General features: G+C 38.6%; 1 protein-coding gene across 5 annotated transcripts in view; it reads left to right on the top strand.

Annotated features, from left to right (window-relative positions):
- ROBO2 (roundabout guidance receptor 2) overlaps positions 1-20,178 on the top strand; it is an 866,123-nt gene that overhangs the window by 735,024 nt on the left and 110,921 nt on the right. For 4 of the 5 annotated variants that reach the window (XM_058019193.1, XM_058019191.1, XM_058019192.1 and 1 more), the window contains exon 6: positions 6,808-6,935. In XM_058019193.1, coding sequence (XP_057875176.1) covers positions 6,808-6,935 — 128 coding nt within the window. Of the gene's footprint in view, positions 1-6,807; positions 6,936-10,152; positions 10,165-20,178 lie in introns of all 5 variants that reach the window. The other variant, XM_058019190.1, reaches the window with a different exon arrangement.

Genomic DNA, 20,178 nt, shown 5'->3' with positions numbered 1-20,178 from the left:
AAGGCACTTTCATTACAACATTAACATGACTTCATCTTTAATTGCCACTTCAAGGTTAGTTACTGATTCAAAATACAGATTAGGAAATATTTCATTTCTCTGACAAGTTTATTGTAATCTTCCATGTGCTTTAGGCAAATAATAATAAATAGGCAAACACAAATTTAGTTTATCGCAAACTATTCATGAGCTGCATGTTCATGTTAAAAAAATGCATCAAGCCAAGTTTAGTGGGTGCATGATGCCAGTCTGGGCTCACATCTTCTTACTTTGTTCCAGTCCATGCAGTAACATTTCAATTTTTCAAAAGCTGAAATGGACAAAACCAAATAACTCTGAGCATCAAGGGTGCTTTTCTAAGAGATGAATTTATGACATAGGCATTAATAATATAAATCTCCCTGATGCCTGACAAATGTGTCTCATGTGTGAGGGAAAGGACTACTCCTGGTGATGGGGGATAGGTCTCCATGCCAAGTGATTACAAAGTCTCTTAGATCATACTTCCACCAAAGCTCCAGTTTCTGAAATGTGGAGCTCTGTCTGGAACTAAAATCAAATCAGAAGCCCATTTGGGGTAATTACCATGTGGTAATTCCCTATGAGTATAATTCCATGTGCAAAGGGAGATGTAAAGGATCTCTGCATAAGTTTAGATAGGATTTACTGAGTCACTGATTCCCAGACATATGTTTTGTTCTTAACTGCTGCTTGTTTCCAAATTATTTCAAAGAGAACCAAAAACCAGTCTCAATTTGCTTCCTTGGTTCTCTTCTGAGCACATGGCTCCTGATGTTGTAAGAGACTATGCATTTTTGTGTTCAGTCACACCTGTCTGTTTGCATGTCAGAGCAGTGCTGTGCAGTGTAATGCTTCCAGATAATTTGGAAAACACTATTTCCTTGGAAACAGGTATGGTTTCCCAGTGTTGGCCCAGTAACTGTAACAGCTGTACACATATTTTATGAGACTTAGACCACTTTGTTGAATGCCTTGCTTTATAACACAGTGCAGTGTGGGTTTCTGTTGTATATTATTGCAATTGAGAATGTCTACTCTATCAGATAGAAATAATCTGCTGATCACAACCCATAAGAGGTTTTGGACTGAAGCAGAACCTGAGTCAGCATAATTGAGGAAAAATCACAATAGTGAATAGCAGCTTGTGTCACACAACTCTTTTTCCTTGTTTGTTGTATAGAGTAAGGAACTATGGAATATAGAAACCCTTTATATGACAGCTTGCAAACATGCATCACACAAAGAAATTCAAAGTAATATAGCATTGTCTTCTACCTTTCTCTGGCATGAATGGCAGAGCTAAAAAATAAAAGGATATCTGGACATGTAGATGTGAGGAGTAGCCATGCTGTCAGCACCTTGGAGATAGCTCCCTGGTAGCTCAATTTATCATGGCTCTGAGCACTGTCTTGGAGCCACCCAGCAAACAGCAGCTTTTGATTTCAGGGGCACCACAGAGTAATTTGTGACCAGTGCACACAAATATATCCATAACTGTCACTGATTTATGTTTTGTTAGAGGAAAAAACCTGACACTCCCATATCTTTCCCCAGAAAGCTGTTACCCATGTATGTTTGGGCTTCTTTTTTCTTCCACTTATCAGTGAGTGGGATGGAAGTGAAAATAACTCAGCTTGTGTCAGATATGCATTGCCAGTGGGCATGGAGGCTCTCCCTTCTGCTGCTGGATCACACAAGGCTGAAGCAGGTAACAGCTCACACTTCCCATCTCGCTGCAGCTTCCCTCTGGCTCCCTCCATCTGGCACAGGGATGCAGGAGCCAGTGGAAAGCTGTGGCACTGTGCTGGGAGCTGAAGTGCCAGCACCACAAAGCAGAAGTGGAGACAGAAGCTTAAGCCTCCTTAACTACCTCCTGTTTACCCTGGTTTTGGCCAGTAGCATCTCTCTATTTGGCCTCCCTAATCATGGATGTTGTGAGCAATCTTGAAGCTTTGTGCGTGTTCTGCAAAATAGTCTGGCAAACAGGCAAAAGAAAATACAGTAAAGTCATTTGTGTGCCATCTCTTAAAAAAAAAAAAAAAAAAGGTAAGCTTATAATGTGTACATACAAATTCTAATTTATTATCTAATATTTTTTTATTTAGAAGAATGTTTTAGATTAAAATATATACCTGGTATAAATTGATGCAAATTTTTTAACAGCCTTTAACACTTTAGATGTGACTTTTTCCTCTTGCAATATCCTTTTAGCAAGAAATAAGACTTCTTGAGTTGGGTTTCTTGAGTTCACAAAGCATTCTGTGAAGTTTAAAATGCACCACTAAAGCAAGTACATCCTTGTATTCCCACTTAGGCTGCTTGGATATTTAGGAAGGAAATTACCCCAGCTGCAGATGTGGTTTTGCTATCTGTGCATGTTAAAAACAAAAGAGGTGCATTTTTTTTTTTAATACATAGCTGCATGCACATTTTTGAAAATGTGGAAACTAGGGTTTCTGCAAAACACTGTGAAAATTTTATATCAAATGCAAAAAACCCCAAATATTATTGTTAAATATCTCTAACTTCCGTAATTTTTTCGCTCTTTATTTTTTTATTTGATAATCATGAGGAAGATTGATGGCTGAGTGTGAACAGATACACTTCCAAATGTGGGGAAAAAAATTCCAACTGTGACAAAACTAGTTCAATTCAAGTTTATTCTTAGATGCTTAAGTTAACACATGAATTCAACCTCAGTACATTAATTTGCGATACTTAAAAATAGTTAATGTGTTTTGTTTTATTTGCTATTTGGCTGAGCAGATGGTAATGGTTTTGACACAATTCAGTTTTTTATTTTTCTTCTTTTCTTTTCTTGAAAAAGACAAGGCTCTTTTTCCCACTTTGTCACAGCTGGTTACCAATCAATCTCAATTCACAGTGCAGTGATGATAGCACATGTTGTTCAGGGGCCAAATCTGATTGGGTTGCATTTTCAGCAGTGTTTCATATCAAAAAAAAATTGTGTCTGTATGGCAGTGACTGTCAGCACACTATTGTACAACTGTCATTAATCAGAACTAGCAACAATGAACGCATTCATATGTGCCAGGACTGCCAGATTTCACTCAAAATCACCCAATTTCTATTAGAATTTCCTCACCAGCAGTGTTTTCTCATGTGCCTCTTGTTTCTCTTTCTTCTTTCCTTGCCTGTCCCCTGCCAGCCGCTTCCTTTTCGCTTAATTAAAGGCAGACCTGCTCTATTACTTGTAGAACAGAAATTATGTAAGGTGGTGCCCAAAAGTGGCTGGTTTGTATCTGGCACAGACTGCCTGGCTGTTTGAAAGACCTCTCCCAGCTCAGCCTGATGGCTGAAGTCTAAGCTGAACCGAAAGGTTAAGCACCTCTGAATGTTTAACAAAGAGAAGTACTTAAAATCAATTAGATGTCCATAAACACGTGAAACTGATGTCTGACACCCTCTGGTTTTAGCTCAATGCTGCATTAATTGGCTAGGAGTCAGCAATATTTGGGCAATGTGTCACAAGTTGTTTCTTGACACTGCACATATTTTGAAGACATGGCCTTCTTCGTGTACTGGCAGTGTTAAGGAGCAATTTAACCACTGCACCCTGGTTTTCTGCCATTCCGTTGTCAGTCCAGGAGCCTGGTTAACACTCGCTGTGATTGGTATTAGCAGAGAGGACCCTGATCCTCATTCCAAGTGTTCAGAAGCACTAATCCAGATGAGAGTGGACTTCCACAGAAAATGAGGTGAAAACGTCTTGTTATGGGGATTTGAGGCCCTGGGACAGAGAGGAGACTAGGCACTGCTCAAGCCTCCCGGTGGATGCTTGACAAATTCAAAAGACCTTCAGTCTCCATACCTTGTTGTTTTGTTTGTGCTGCTGTGGGTCAGGCTAAAAGCCAGTTTCCCTCCTTTCTCCTTCCTGTCTGCTTCATGTGCCAAAGCTCCTCACTGAGCTGTGGTGACTTCTGGGGACAGTGCTGGTGGAGCAGATGACTGACGGGCAGCATATCAGTACTGCAGGACAGCAGATGGTTCTGACACCCCGCGGGTCCATCCACACATGGATCTAATTGCTGGATGGCACATTCTGTCAGGGTGGTCCAAAAGCATGGGAGAGATGAACCTGTCCTTGCAGCAATTGTGAACTGGACTGTGACAGTGACATGTTTACGCCACCCTCCGCTTGGTGACCCAAGTGGGAGCTGGTGGCTGTTGCCACCACCCAGCGTCCTGGCATGCCATGCAGCTGGCTCCTCCACCCAGCAGCCTTGGCACAGCGTGCAGGATTGGCAGGTGCAGGGATAAAGGCTGCCGGAGCCTCGGAGGCAGCTGGCTGGCATGCCGGCACCAGCACATCCCTGACAGGAAGCAGAGTGAGTCAGCTGCAGCCCACAGCACGCCGCAGCTCCCTGTCCCAGCCTGCCTGCATCCCAGTTCAGGCAGCATCTCTCTCAGATACAGCCTTGCTGCCTGCCTGTTTTGCTCTCAGCAGCATTAAGTGAAACACAGGGACGTTATCTGTTCTATGAAGAAAAACCCCATCAACTGTTGCCCAGCATTATAGCCCTGATTCTGATATTCAATTCATATTTATATTACAACTGATCTTAGTTTCCTCATCATACAGGAGCTGAATACAGATTTGTATTTTCAGCCTCCTAGAGCTGGCCCCATGTCAAGAAAATAAGCATTTGCTCTTGTCTGCAACTCTGCAATCACCAAAGACAAATAACTGCTCCATCGTTGTAGGATAATGTTGTCATATTCTTGAGGTTTTTAAGGGGGACAATTTGCCCTTTCTGTCTTATGAAAACAGTGATTTTTATTTGCCATTGACTAATGCAGCACAGCATGCAAAATGACATAATTTGTGAGCAGTCTAGAGGAAATGTTCTTTAGCTGCATGTGGCTGTTGAATGTAGTTGTAATAGATGTGGAGCTCTCCAGAAGGTGCATATTAAGTTCTCTAACATCATACCTGCCCCCTCACCACTACCAATGGCACTATGCTGGTAAAAAAAATTCTTCCTGTAAGTTTCTAAAGTTTGCCATGACATCTATTTACTTATTTTTCCCCTTGGTATATCTGTTTTTAATCAGTTAAATCTGTGGTACTGCATTTACATACAATTAAATGTAACTCCCATAGAAATAGCTATTATATGTGTTTATGTTAACTCTAACAGAATGGTTAGCCTCACATTCATCTTTATTAAATTATTTCTTGCTAATTGATAGAATGGACCTACTGAATAGAGAAAGGAGTTTTGGTGAGTGTGAAAAGATTTCTTGACTGCTCTTAGTTCTTGGAATTGCTAGGAATGCTCTAATTGATGTTGTGAGCTTTAGTTAGACCTAATAGGAATTTAAATGTTTCACCATATGGGATCTTTGAGCTAAGATGCTTTGAAGTCTGTTAGCACACGGTGCTCTCTCTACAAACCTATACTAAAGGAACCAATAGCAGTGTATGTTATGTACACCAAAAAAAGTTATGTTTCACGTTCCCAAAGGATCTAAAAATGCTCACAGAGCCTGACAACGTTCATCTGACTTCTTGCATTGCGTCCTTATTTATCCAAACATTTAAGGGTGCTTCTCCATATGATTTCAGTGTGTTTCCTGTACAAGTCTATAAGGCCTCTCCTGCGTAACAAAAAGAAAGTAAATGAGTCCTTCTAAAATTATGTCATGACTGTGTATACAGTAAGAATTAGTACTGACCCCTCCTGAAGCCTAGATCTGTCTTTAGTTTCGTGTTCCTGTTTCACTGATACATGTGAATCTGAAGTCAAGTCTAGATTGAAGGTGATTAATGTATCCTATCAAGGAGAGATGTTGTTGAAAATAATTTAACAAAATAATATTTAAAGGGTAAAGTATCTATGCTGATAACCAGCGTTTTCCTGATTTGGCAAGCAAAGATATTTTATACAACATGAAGTCTCCTGCTGACTTTAATGAGCATTGGATCAGAGCCTAAAAAAGTTTGTTAAGCATGACTTCTGCAGATAATAACAATTTAGCTGAAAATATTTTTTCTGGATATAATCAGTCTAAATGCCTTGAGATTAAATGTTCACTACATACTGGAGTATGTTGCATAAGCAAGTTTTATACATCCTCATGTATAAAAGTTTTAGTATTTTTTCAACAGTAGAAACAAAGAAATGGACAAAGCACAATTGATTTTTTTCTAAGTTTTTTTTAAGAAAGAGAAAATGTCATTGTCCACCCTTATTGAATTGTTTTGTTGTATTTCTGTGAAATTGATAAATCTGCTTTAATGTGCCTCTTCAATAAATGTCACCTTCCAGAGCTTGAATATATTTTTTATTGTTTGCAATTGGGTAGTGTGAGATCCTTCCAACATGCTCACCTTTCCCTAGGGAATTGCTGCTGTAGGGAAAAACTGTATATAAAAGGAAATTTCCAAATCAGCAAAAGGTAAAACGTGTAGCTCACACAGTTAAAGGCATGATAAACCTGAGCTGTCATGTATTGATAACTGATGTCTGATACCTTAATTTTATCTTATTGCTGTAGATCAAGGACAAAGTGAATGCTGTTATTAATAAAGCCCTAATACTGAACATAGCAATACTAATTTTATGTAAAGTTTCTAACTAATGCAGAGCGCAATAAAAATGTCACGGAGATTAATGCTTCGTGGAATTATCTAATGCTGGATAATAATTTATCTTCCCAAGCTGGCTCCAGGATGGATTCAGGCTGGCATTTTCCAGGTGATAGCTTTTGTCCGTTTCTGCTGCCCACAAAAGGAGTTCTCACTCTCTTGCTGTGACACAGGTACGACATCAAGGACGACTACACGCTGCGCATCAAGAAGGCCGCGAGCAGCGACGAGGGAACCTACACCTGCATCGCCGAGAACCGCGTGGGGAAGGTGGAGGCCTCTGCCACGCTCACCGTGCGAGGTGAGTGCTCCCTCAGGGCAGCCTCTGTGCCCTGCAGGGGTGATTGCTTTCTGATGAGATGGGCCACATCCTCCCCTGCCTTTGTTCGGGCTCCACACACCCTTTGCTGCCGCACTGGTTTACAGCACAGGTGAAATCCTGGTCCTGTTGATATCTGTGAGAAATTTTAATTGATTTCAGCGGGATAGGATCACCCTGCAGTTAAAGTCCTGTCCCAGTGTGTTTTTATTGAAGAGCAGATGCATATATGCATAAGCAAGCACTACATAACCATGGGCGTAGACATGAATATGTGAGCCATCAGCTCAGGCTATTAGTCACGTTTCTTTCTCTAAGAACTATAACAAGTAGACTAACTATATTTATTAATGACAAACATAATACAGATAATATTATTATGGGATTAGCTGTGCCATAATTAAGCTCTCTACCACTACCCTTTATCCAAAAAATAAACCATAGCCAAAGGAAAGAGAATATCCTAGTTAAATTGTGTAAGTATTACAAGGTAAAGACTAATTATTCGCTCCTAAAATATTTGTGGTCTCTAGTATCCACTCACTGTTTATGTGCTGCTCTTTGATTTGGTAAGGAGGTTTTAAGGCTGGTGGAATAATGAGTGCCCAAAATACCTTTCGTGACAGTACATATAGACATGCTAAAGATTATGGGGAGAGAAAAAGTTTGTAAGCTAATATTTCTATTTGAGTAAATAGAATATGATGGTTATTACTTCATTCCAAAAGATAAGCAGCAATTTGGCACAATGGATATCAGGCAGACACTATTTCACAGTTTAGTGATGCATGCTGATGGTTTTCAGTAGAGCTGTGAAAGGTTAATAAAAACATTTTTAGCTTTATCTGTCCTCCTCTTTTCATACACATTAAATCAAATGTTCAAAGTCTCAATGGATTGCTTTATTAGAACTGGGGTCAACTGACCCAAGAGGCCAGCTTCCATTTCCATCCATTTAATGCATGGACACAGTTCAGTTTAATTTGCTGAATTCAAAGGAAAAAAAAAAAAGCCACTGAGTGGCTTTGTAGGGTAGTATGTAACAAAGAAAAGAGAGCATTGTGATAATCTGTTGAAATATTACCTCAGTGTTCACTTTAGACTGTAAGTGACAATATGGCTCTTCCCATTTTGAGTTGAAGAAATAGGGGTGTAAGAGATTGTTCTTCCCTTTTGTAATATGGGAAAATTAGTCACCACAGCCAACTCCCAGAAACAGTCTCACTCTGTTCCTTTGTCACAGGCACTATTGCAGTGTCCAGTTATTCTAGTAACCAATTCCTGGCTTTTAAACACTCCTAGAACTGTATCCACTCTGCACATTACTGGAGCAAGCCTTTTGGATTTGCTACCCTGACTTTTAATGTAAACAATAGCTAGAACCCAGCAAAAAAATCCTTTGAGATCACTGAAGCTTGAACCCAATGAAATAAAAGGGAAAAAAATTCGAGGAAATGTGTAATTTAATCAATTTTCTTACAGTAAAGGCATGTTTTCATTATCTTGTGTATTTTTCCCTCTGGGTTTGTCATTTACAGTACAATACATAATGTTTATTCAATACAAAGAAGGCCATGATATAAGAACCATTTTATATGTTCAGAGTATGGCAGAAAATTAAAAAAAACCAAGAAATTCATTGGAGAAAGCTGTTACTCTGAATTTTGTGAAAACAAAGGACTGGGAAATCTCCCATTAACTTTAAAAGGGTGATGAACAATGGGCTTCTTAATTAAGGATAGCCTTAATTGTGAATTCTTAATGAACACTGTTGTCTGACACTGGTTTTACCATGTCATGTAAAGGAGTAAAACCACTTAGCATTTCAAAATTTACTTTGAGCTTGTCTTGGACCTTGCAGGTGTCACGCAGTTCCACCTGCACACCTGACAACAACCATGTGATCCTTAGCTCCCTCATTCTCAGCTCCACCTTCTGAAACCAGAGAAGGGGGATGCCGTCAGGAAAGTTGCATTACACTGTCACAAACAACAGCAGAACCTGAGTTCTGTGGCCCAGACTCCATGTTCTGTCTTGGAAAGATGTGTATTTTGTATTCTGCAGAAGAAGGAATATGTCCATAATTCTGGAAGCCAAAAAATGTTCCATCAGAGGATGGGTGAGAATGGCAGCAGACTAGACAAAGTTAAATGAAATGGGGACAGAGCTATGGAAAGGCTGAGAACTAAGAAGACCCTAGCAAGCTCTGTTACTTCTGAATTTGCATGTCTTACATTTGGCCCTAGCCTGCCCATTAGTGCACAGGGCTGGTAATCTTCTTAAAAATAAGTTTAAAAGAAAAAATCATGCCGTTGCCTAGAAATATGTAATTATTGCTGCTGATAAAATAAGGGAAGCTTTGCCTACACGGATGCAACCTGGAGTCAGTTTTATGTCCAAATTTTCAGCTCTTCTGAAAGAGATGTCTGTATTTTATTAGCAGAGGGACTGACAGCTCTCTTCCCCAGCACAAGTATAATGAAGGGCTGTTCTATAACCAAGAAATCACTTGTTGCAGCGGCAACTTTCAATCTCTGTATCAGCCTGAAACAGTATTAACCTGTCAATCATTTAACAGCATTTTTTTAGGAAGTAGAAGTTACCTAAGCAGTGATTTGGGAGGTTCTGGGGTTGAAGTCCCTGTGGCCATTTCAGCCCATTTGTTATATTTTCATCAGCACTGTCAGTGATGAAAAAGCACTGTGCTGTAAGCTTTCATGCCCATTATTGAATAAGAAAAACTGTCCTGGGCTTTCTGTAGCCCTTACTGCTGTACTGACTGGTCATGCTTAAAATTCATTTGGTATTTGACTCAGAAAGCAAGTGCCTTGCATGACATTAGGCAGCGTGAGACTTAAAATGATGTGTTCATTGGGATCTCAAAGTTTGTGCTAATGCAATGCAATTTTTCTTTTATCAGGCATTAACAATGATACTTGATGATGGCATGCGAAGATAATAAAAATGTTTCTCAGAGAATGGTTCCAGTCAGCTGTGCTCAAGTAAATGGGATGATAGTGGCACGTGACTAAGCAATAACAGCAGGGAACATTTGACTTAGGCTGCCATTTGAGGGGTTAGCAATCATGGTAGTATCCATAGTGGAAAGTAACATTACACGTCATGCATTCTGACAGATATTCTTTTCTTTTTTTAATTTCCTTTTTATGTTCTCACTACACCATTGTAATGTCAACAGCTCGCCCCGTTGGTAAGTAACCATCCTTCTATCCATTTTGGCATGGCTTCATGCAGTGCTTCATCTTTCATTTGCAGCAGCATTTCACTGGCTGGAATGAGCAGCCAGAGCTTAACAGCTGTACCTGTCTAACACCAGGCAAGCGGTTTTGTGTGCCAAAGTGCTTTTCCCAAACGTTGTATTTCCTGCTGTGTCGTGTACAAGCACATTTGCCAAATCACCAGCAAGTCCCGGTCGGGGAAACCGGGTGGGAGTGCCGATACCGAGCCGCAATCACCCATTTAGATGTTTCTATTGGTCAGGTTTGGGCCTGGTGTGAAAGCCACTGAAATCGGCAGAAAGGGTTGTGTTGTCTTTGGTGAGCTTCTCCCAGGCCCTAAACAATCAGCTCATCCTGCTTTTCCTGCACAGCAGAAAAAGCACAGGCTTTGCATGTCCCGTCTTTCTTGTATCGTATCGTTCAAAGAGCTCTGAAATGAAGAAGTCCTGAAGTTGAGGAGGGGATGGAGTAGATTTCCGTGCTTGCTGAGGGAGTTCATCACTGATTTCTGCCCTTGGGTGCATTTTGGAGTGCACTGTATAGGATGCAGGCTGTTTTGAATAACAAGTCCTAAGGAAGACAACCTCTAGGTTTGAAATCCCTCCAATGAAAATTTTATTATTTCCTGTGCCTTTGAAATTCTGTAAATGCATAAAAATCTTGCTGAGGATAATGGAAAATTTGCAACTGTCAGTAGCTGAAATTCACTTCTGGTGTTCAGAAGTATCCCAAATGTACGATTCAATTTTCTTTCATGAATATTTACTCTGTGCCTATAAGGATTTCGTTTAATGAGCTGCATTGCTCCTCTGATATTTGTAGTTTGTATTTAAATGTATCTTTTAGAATAATAATATGGTAACTCTGCTTTTTTTGGATTAGTGTAAAAAGTGAGTACTGGTGTTTATGGAGCCTGATGAGGGGTTCAGTCTATATTTACCTAGTCAAAACTTTTGTTAGATATGTGTTTGACTGAAGTTTAGGAGTTTGAATTCATCTCTTCACTGTTCTAAGTTTGGAGGAAGAAAGATTGGAGTAATTTAAAGATAAAATCCAGGTTAGGCCTCTGCTTCCAGTGCTAGGGTGATCCCATCTTATTAACTTGCTTGAACTGACATCCATGGAACCAAGCCAAATACCTCCACAGTCACAGCATGGCTTATCCACACCTGGAGAATTCCCTGTGCAGAATAGAAATTTAGTCTTCTCCATCTGGGATTTTGATAGCAAGCTTTAAACCCAAATCACTACTGTGTTGTTTTGACATTAGGCTCGTTCTCAAGGAATTCACTCCCAGGAGCTGCAGAAGTGTAAAACTGCAGCAAACTCAGGACAAAATTCACCAGTGCTTAGAAAATGTGGTGGGAATTTAATGTGCTTCTTCATTTACTAAGAAATGCCGAAAGATTACAAGTTGCTTGTAGATACTTTTTTTTTACTTTACTGACTCTTGAAAGACAGGCAAGGAAAAAAAATCATAAAATGAAGACTATTTCAAGCTCTGTGAAAACTGCATAAAATAAATGACTGGAGATTCACAAGAAAATGATAGGTTTCAGCAGTGCTGATAGTGTCTCATTTCAGAGCACTGATTCTTTTTCAAATTTTTTCAGACCATTGAGTCATTCCTGATTCCATCTCCAAAGCTTATATAGCAGGTCTTGGTCTCAAGTTACTTTATGTCCCAGTATATGATTGTGTGATCATGCAGGGGTCAATTCCACATATTCCCTGCCTAGGCTATTTTATGTTGTTGAAAGAGAACAACAGCAAATACAAGAAATTTATTCTTCTACAGAATTTATTTAGGAAACTGAAATTAGAATGGTTGATCTTGAAATAATTACTATATGGGCATATGGTCCTTATCAAATTATTTAATTTAGTGATTATCTTTGTGAATTTTGAAAGGAATATTGAGTAAAAAAGTCTAATCCTGAAGATGTTTCACACAGAACCCCCATACAAGTGTATGTAGGGATTGCTGTGCATAAGCAGATCAGAGTCAGTCACTTTTATCTGATCCTGTACTTGTAGAAAGACAGTGATAGTGTGTACCTGTATTGGGTTTTTTTGCTTAAGTACCTCAAATAAAACTAATTTCTGCAGTTCACAGCTCTGTTTCATTTAAGCCTAGGCAAAGAAGGTTGCTACCCATCCTGTTTTTTTTTTTAAATTTAAAGTCTGGTAACACAAACCAAAGCAATGTTCCTCTCCACCAAGAATCCCAAGTAGTCTTCTGTTAAAATTGTCATTTAACAAGCACAGGGAGTCAAATCCTGTAGCATCTTTTTGTTAAGGAATTTAACTGTAATGCAGAGCAAAAATACATCTCCTTACCTAAAGGAAGCTAAAGAAAACATGGCTTTGTGTAATTAGCTTACAGCTGTCTAGGAGGATGACATTTTAACAGAAGTCTATTTGTATATTTATGTATATGCTAGCAGGGGAGCACTTAGAAGTTTAATTTTTTTTCATGACTCCAGAGAGTTATCTAGGTACTTCCATCTTCCATCACTGCCTCCGATTCAATGTTTTGTCTTTATTAGGTTTTAAATCAGACCAAACTTTTTTTTTTTTCCAATGAAGAGTGGAGAAATATATTTTTAATTATTTAGATTTGTATTAATTGTTGCAGACAGAATAATCTTTATTTTCTCGTCAGTTTTTGCCTGTTTCAAATATTTGTATTCTGTCAGGTATGATATTTTCATTCTAATTTCAGCTTGAATGGAAAATTTAGGAGTGGGATTACCAATGACCATCTTGATTCAAGCACTTATTAACAAATGGTTCATACTACACAGATAAAATGGGGTATGGTGCTGCCTGAGGTGGGGGGCAGCTGGTGAATTTAGAAGCTCTGTGCCAGATTACACATCATGTTTGAATTTGCTGCTAGGAATAAATGTGTTGCCTGTTTCTAAAATAGATTATTTATAACCTTTTGAAAATATTTCTGACAGGATTTACAACAGATGGGTTTGGGAAACAAGATATTTATCCCTATTTAGACCATTTCTGTAGAATTGTTTCACTCATTAGGTAGATTTTCCAGATGAGCAAGTTAGAATTCTCTCATTTTTGCATTCTGCTGTTTTTCTTATGGCAGTTGGGCAGGAGACTAGAAGCACAATAGTTGGGAAGAGCCCAAAAGTTTCAGTACCCTCTTTTCAAAGGCAGTTGCTTTACTGCTTTGAGATGGAGGAGCTTCAAATGGAATATCTGTGAAGATCTGTCTGATATCCTTTTTTATTAATAATAGTTACTTTTTTATTAATAATAGTTATTTTTTTATTAATAATACAAAAAGTCAGGTGACCAAGTACCACTCAGTTTGCAAAATAATTTCAACTAAGTCCAAGTGAAAATACAGTTCTTTGTAGGTCAGTTGCTTTGCAGTAAGTTTACTTAATTTTTTGTCATGTGCTGTGGCACATATTTCCAAAAAGAAAAGACTTGCAGCAAATGCCTGGATTTTTTTGCCACCAGGATAGAAATGAAGTATTTGAACTTAGCTAAGGGACTAAAGGGAGACTAAGTACAAAACCTAAACTCTGGCATGATGGTGAAGAGACAACTAAAACACCTGCCATGAATTTTCCAAATTTCCCATTAGTTAAATGCAGTCTGTTGGCATTTAAGTGCAAAATGACTGTATGATGCATTTCAATCTGCACTGGGAAGTTTTCATTACATAAATCAGCGTGGCATGACTTAATGGTCTGTTAAGAGTGGTGCAGCATGAAAAACAATACAAAGGGCTGTATTTTACAGAAAGTTGTATTGGGTTTTGTGACATTGCTCAGATAGTTCAGATTGGTAAGTGAGAAAGAATTCTCTTTATTCTTCTTCATTCTGACTCTTGCAGATAAATCTATATACAGTGAATGCTTTTATTTTTTTTACATTCATGAACATACCACCTTCACCTGAGACACTGAGGATTTATAAAATATCAGTAATGTGGACTGGTGTGTGACAGAGAGATGAGATCATGCTTGGTGCTGCAATGCCATCTTTCAGTGGCAGAAATCTCAAATTTATCTCAAAATGTGCTCTCTTGCCTGTCTGGTACCACTTAGAGAAAATTTTGGGAGAGGGTAAGGACAACAGTGGACACTGGGATTTTTGGACTTGTTAAATAAAAGAGTAAGACATCATTATTTTTTAAAAAGTCAGAAACTCTTCAGATTTAAAAGGTTGCTATAGAATGAAATTCAGATTGCTTTTTATGCCAGTAAGAGAATAAAATATGGAGCTGACATGTTACAATATTTTTGTAGCCTATAAATGCCACTCTAAAAATCTTCAATTTCTTAGCATCTTTATATTGCCTTAAGTTCAATCACTGAAGTATAGGAAGTGATCAAGAGTCCCATTATTTGATTTTTTTTAATTGCTGAGCTCTAGCTTGGGGAAGTTTTAGGAAGTTTAATGCATAACTTATTTTTTAACTTTCAAAGTTTCTCAAATCAGTGGGAATTGTTTTCCTATTTCTTTGGCTTCTCAGTTCTGAGTATACCCATAAGCCTTTGAAGATTAGTGTATAAAAAAGGTCTGTTGATGTGTTGCTCTCCCCAAGCTTTTCCCTTCCCTTCAGTAAAAGGAGTAATTGGTTGCCTTTCCTTCAAGAGGAACGTGGAAATCAATACATTAATCTATTCACTTCTCCCTTTACTTTCTTTGCTCTATTGCTGCCAGCCAATTTACAGCTTGGATGTGATCTCAGTATTACTCAACAGCAAAACTACTGTGTGCCCTATTCCTTCAGTGTTAACATTGTCAGTCAGAATAAATAGTCATTTTTCTTCCTCTCTCCTTTTTCTCCTTTCGTTTAACAGTGTCCCAAATTGAGCAGAGTATCTCCTTTCAGCCTTCTTTATTCTCAAGGGTGAACAAACCAGGAATTTGTCACCTTCCACACTGTATATGTAGCCTGTGAGCCTGTCTGGGCTCTTTACCCTTCTCATCAACTCCTTAGCCCTTCCCTGCAGCATGTGAGTTTATGTCTCTTTGAAGGAGCTAACCAGATTACACTCATTATTTTGATGAAATCCTACTGTATCAGCAAGAGCTGTGCTTTTCCTTTTTAAACATATTGCCAACAAACCATCCTCCTGTCTCCCCTGAAAAGAGGAATCAAGGCATATTGCGTGTCTTTTTGTTGGCATAATCTGTTTTGTTTGGTAAACTCAGTAAGAGCAGCACCAGCCATCCCCTGAGGGTACAGTTTAAAAAAAGAAATTAAGCAGGCTAAAGTGTTAAGATTCTAGAAGAGCACCTCTTTTTTATGTGATCTGAGTGAAAGGTATGTCCTGAATCTCAGGCACTTGGGAAAAAGCAAAAACATTACAAAGCATTGTCTAAAGTAGAGCAAGTCCTGACTAATGGAAGTTATTGGGCAGAACCATTGCTCCCTTCCTTTATGTGCACCAAAACTAAATGAAAAACTTTCTAGATGGGATTTTTCAGTAGCATCTGTAAAATTCCAGGGCTGCTTAAAAGAGGTGATTGGAGAAGGTATAAAATAAAACAGAGCTGTATGACTGGATAAGAATAGGGTACAGTCTAATGCTGGGATAAAATTAGGACTGATATTTAAACTGAATATTTAAATGCACTGTAAAACAAAGAGGAGGAGGAATCCAGGAAAAGTGCTGTTTCTGAAGTCAGAGCACTGAAAAACAGGTTGGGAAGTGGAAAGTAGATACCTTTCTTTTTGGCTATGTAGGAGGCAGACTTGAAATTTTTTAATAGTTATTCTCAGTGTATTTTTTAATTGACATTAGTCCTAGGGAAGAATGAAGAAAAAATCTTTTTCCCCACCATGCAGATTTATCCCACTTCATTCTTTTGGGTCATGCAAGGATAAAAGAGAGATTCTGTGTATCAAAATATTTAGGACAGTAAGCAGTTTTTATTTATTGATTCTCTAGACTTCTCTCACCTCTTGCAAAGAAGGAAAAAATGCTTATGCTTCCATGCTTTAAGAGATTATCTGCTTCAGTGTTTCAGAGCAACTGAAGGATAAAAATGTTGTTATATGTGAAATTCAGAACCTGAATTTAAATGGAAAATTAGAACAATTAGCATGAAAGGAGGTTTAGCATTCTCAAATGATCAAAGTGTGCTCTTTTCACAATGCTGTGTTTACACATGGTTCATCTGAAAACAGCAACAAACCAGAACAAAAGGAGTTTCTCAGTTTCCATGAGACAACAGCACGGTGAAGGACACTTAGAGAAGAACTGGCCCTGCTAATAATTCCCCCTGCTCTCTCCCTCTTGCTCTAATTCTTCTTCCCCAGCGTTTCCTCTCCTTCAACCTGCCAGAAGTTCTCCCCACTTGTGCTTCTGCCTTTGTGTGTTTGACCTCTTGTTGCAGGACACATGAGAGCTAATTTGGAGGCAGTGTCAGTGTTAAAGGTGGTATCCAAGCCATGGATTATCCATGCTTCCCTAGGTTATGGAAAGCTGCTTTCCAAAAGACTCCAAACTGAGCATCCCCCACATGTGATTTTAAAATAATATAATGGGTGTAGCAAAGGGCTTCATAAATCTCTTGTTATCCCCACAACCTACCCATTCTTCATTTTTGTGATTTCTTCCTGAAGAAGAAATCATGGAAGACAGAGAACACTATAAATGGACAAGCAAGAAGACATAGTTAAAAAAAAACCAAACAAACCAACAAAACAAAACAAAAATAATCTACCAAATGAGGTTTGTGCATCTGTTTCAAAGGCTTCTCCTCTCATACAGCCTAGGGAATGGCAGAATAAGAGAGGAGACTCATTTTCCAGGTAACTCAATTGTAACTTGAGTGCTAAAAAGTTACTGCCTTCCCTGTGTGTGAGCACACCTAATCATTGGAGCACAATAAGATTGAGATATCTTTTATCTTTAAAGAGAATTATTATCCTTAGCTTCCATTAGTATATCCTTGATAAGAAAGATCTGATTTAGTAATAGGCCTAAGCTGTCATCCTCTCTGTCTTCTATAATGGCTCCTGTGTCAGAGGCTACACCCTTGATTTATCAATAGTCACAGCTAATAATGCACTAATAACTTTGTGTCCTAACAACCACACATCACTTTCAGTACCCATTAAGAAGATCTGATCATTTGAGGGAAGAACTACTGAATCAGCCCAGGTTTCTGGAGTTTGAGGCCACACTTTTTTTGTTTTCCTCTATTTACTCCATCAGCAATAATGGCTTTTCAAAAGATCTTTCAAATTTTCTAGACTTTCGTATCTGCACTTCTTGGCAGCTCATGCTAAATATCATTACAAGGTGTATAAATAAGATCTTACAGTGTTATTGTGTATTTGTATCACAAAATCATCTACAATTTCGATATCCACCAGCAAATTTAACCAATGACACAGAAATGTAGAAGGTAATTTCCTTTTTCATTAGAGTTCCTCTACTGCCTTCAATTGTCTAAGCTGGTATTAGGAACCAGCAAAGCAGTCCTACAGATAAGTAGTTCTGTTCCATAGGTGGTGTCAAGGGTTACCTCCCTTTTGAAAATACTTTAATATTTTGAAAATATTACTTTACATGGAGCTCTATGGGCTTCTCCTGTTCTCTGTGTAAGTTTCTTAGAGGCAAGTCTTGATTTGTACTTGTAAGAGTGGAATTGAGTTTGATCTCTTAAAATATCCATATGCATCAAGTGCAGCTGAGGGTGCCACAGGAATATTGTCACTGCAGTAAGGATTTGAGGAGAGCACTGAGATACCAGCTCCAAGCCTTTGCAAAAGAAGATTTGATGGGTATTCCAAAGTCAAAAAGCAGTCTGGGGAAGGTGACATTATCTTGTCACCCAGATGACTCTCCTAGTTCCAGACAGCGTGGCTGATTATTGTACCAGGTGTAACATTGATTGTTCAAATGAAATTAATTGATTGCTGTAGGTGTACGATGCTGAAAAAGAGTGTGTAGGTGGAATTCTTAGGTTTGCCTGCTGTCTCTTCCCTGCTGGAAGCAGAGCTGAGTATTAAAGAATCCTGCTACGTTACTAGCCAGTGTGTTTCTACTTGTTCCTCAGAGCCTTTTTCCCCTACCATTATCTGAATTTTGCTTAGAATATTTACAAGTCAGTGTCTTTCCCCTTGCCCCCTTTGAACCAGTCACAGAAATATATCAATGGATGATAAACAATTCCAGTTTAAAATGAAGCCCTCATCTTTATCACTTTAGCTTGCCTAAATAATCTCCATGATGAATTTCATGTGCAGTTCACTATCAACTGAAATTAGTTGTAATTAAAGGTTGTCAAATCTGTAATTTAAGCCCTTGAAATTTGTTGCTGTCACTCATTTCCTGTAATACTTTTTTTTTTCCCAATGGATTGGATCCAAAGTCCACATAAGCCACAAGGAGAATTTCTACCAGCTTTAGTGAGGTTTGAATAAATTCTCATTTCCCTGGTAGAATTATAGAATTGTTTTGGTTTGATAAGACATTCAAGGTCTTTTAAATATTTCCAGGGATAGTGGTTCCACCACCTCCCTGGACAGCCTGCTCCACTGCTTGACAGTCTTTTTGATGAAGAAATTTTTCCTAAAACCCAATCTAAAGCTCCTCCAGCATGACTGAAGGCCATTTCCTTTAGGCCTATCATTTATTACCTGGGAGAAGAGACCAACCCCACCTGGCTACACCCTCCTGTCAGGGAGCTGGAGAGAAAAGTATCTCCCCTAACCCCCTTTTCTCCAGGCTAAACACCTCCACTTCCCTCAGCTGCTCCTCATCAGCCTTGTGCTCCAGACCCTTCCCATAGGATCACTTAATTCCATGTCAACTCCAAATCACAAGATCAGTGGAGAAATCTAACACTGGGAAAAATATTCCTAGTACTTGATATGGGATAAATGTACTTTTTTGCTATTAATTCACATTTTTATGTATTAAATTTCCCCTCCCCTTCTGAGTCTTCTGCCACATTGCTTATCAGATGACCAGAGTTCACCTACAAGGGATGAACTTTCTGTCTCAGTTAAGCTTTTCTGCATCAGCAGCTTTATCAGCTCCTGTTGACTCAGTGTGACCTTTAGTATTCAGCAGCAATACTAAGAAATGCATTAAATCCATCCTGTCAGATTAGAGATTCTGCTAAATATTAAGATTGGAGTAGAATTGAGAAATCCCTTTGAAGTAATATGCAGCTTTTTTCCAGCTTTTTTAGTTTTTTGTTTTGTTTTAAAGCTCTTCAACACCAGAGCAGGGGCTACGTTCATATACATTTATTAACAGCATAAAATACCAATTCAAAATATCATGCACAAACCACCAGCATTCTAAAAGAGTGCATTCTTCCCATTTTGAACAACATAACTGCTGCTCATGCTTTTTTATCTCCATTTTAGCTCCTGCAGTTGAACACTGTTCTGTGCTGTAAAAACAGTTCAGAACATGATGTGATTAACCTTAGGGTCCCCCCATCCCCTCATCTCAAAGCCCCCTCGAACATGGCCTGTGCTTTCTATTCATGTTCAGCCATCTGATTTCCATATCATCTATTAGCATAACAGAGCTCCAGTGTGACATTGATTGAAGCCAGCGCTTGCTGAATGCAGTATCAAAGCATAATTTGCCAAAAATCAAATCTAATTTACTGTGTACTATTTAAATTTCTCAAAAAAAAAAAAAAAAAAAAAGGAAAGGAATTTTCAATACAAGTATATTGGGTCTGTAGTCTTAATTGTTCTTTTTCTTCCCATGTTTTTGCTAGTCTGCTGGAATCCAAGCAATATGTTTCATTTTGGAGACACTGTCTTTGACTTTCAGATGTCAGTTAAGCAGGAGGTTTTCCACTCTGCTTCTTCCAATCTAGTTTATGTTATATCTGAAATAGTAAAAAGTAATAGTCTGATAGGCACAACACTCAGTTTGCTGCTTCATAAGTTTTTTCAACAGATCCTCCTAATGATCTTAATGTTTAGCTTGAACTGAGCATTAAAGTACCCCATAACT

The sequence above is a fragment of the Melospiza georgiana genome, chromosome 2, assembly GCF_028018845.1.
Source record: "Melospiza georgiana isolate bMelGeo1 chromosome 2, bMelGeo1.pri, whole genome shotgun sequence".
Classification (NCBI taxonomy): Eukaryota; Metazoa; Chordata; class Aves; order Passeriformes; family Passerellidae; genus Melospiza; species Melospiza georgiana.
Note: the sequence above shows the minus strand (reverse complement) of the source record. Positions and strands in the feature narration are given on the sequence as shown.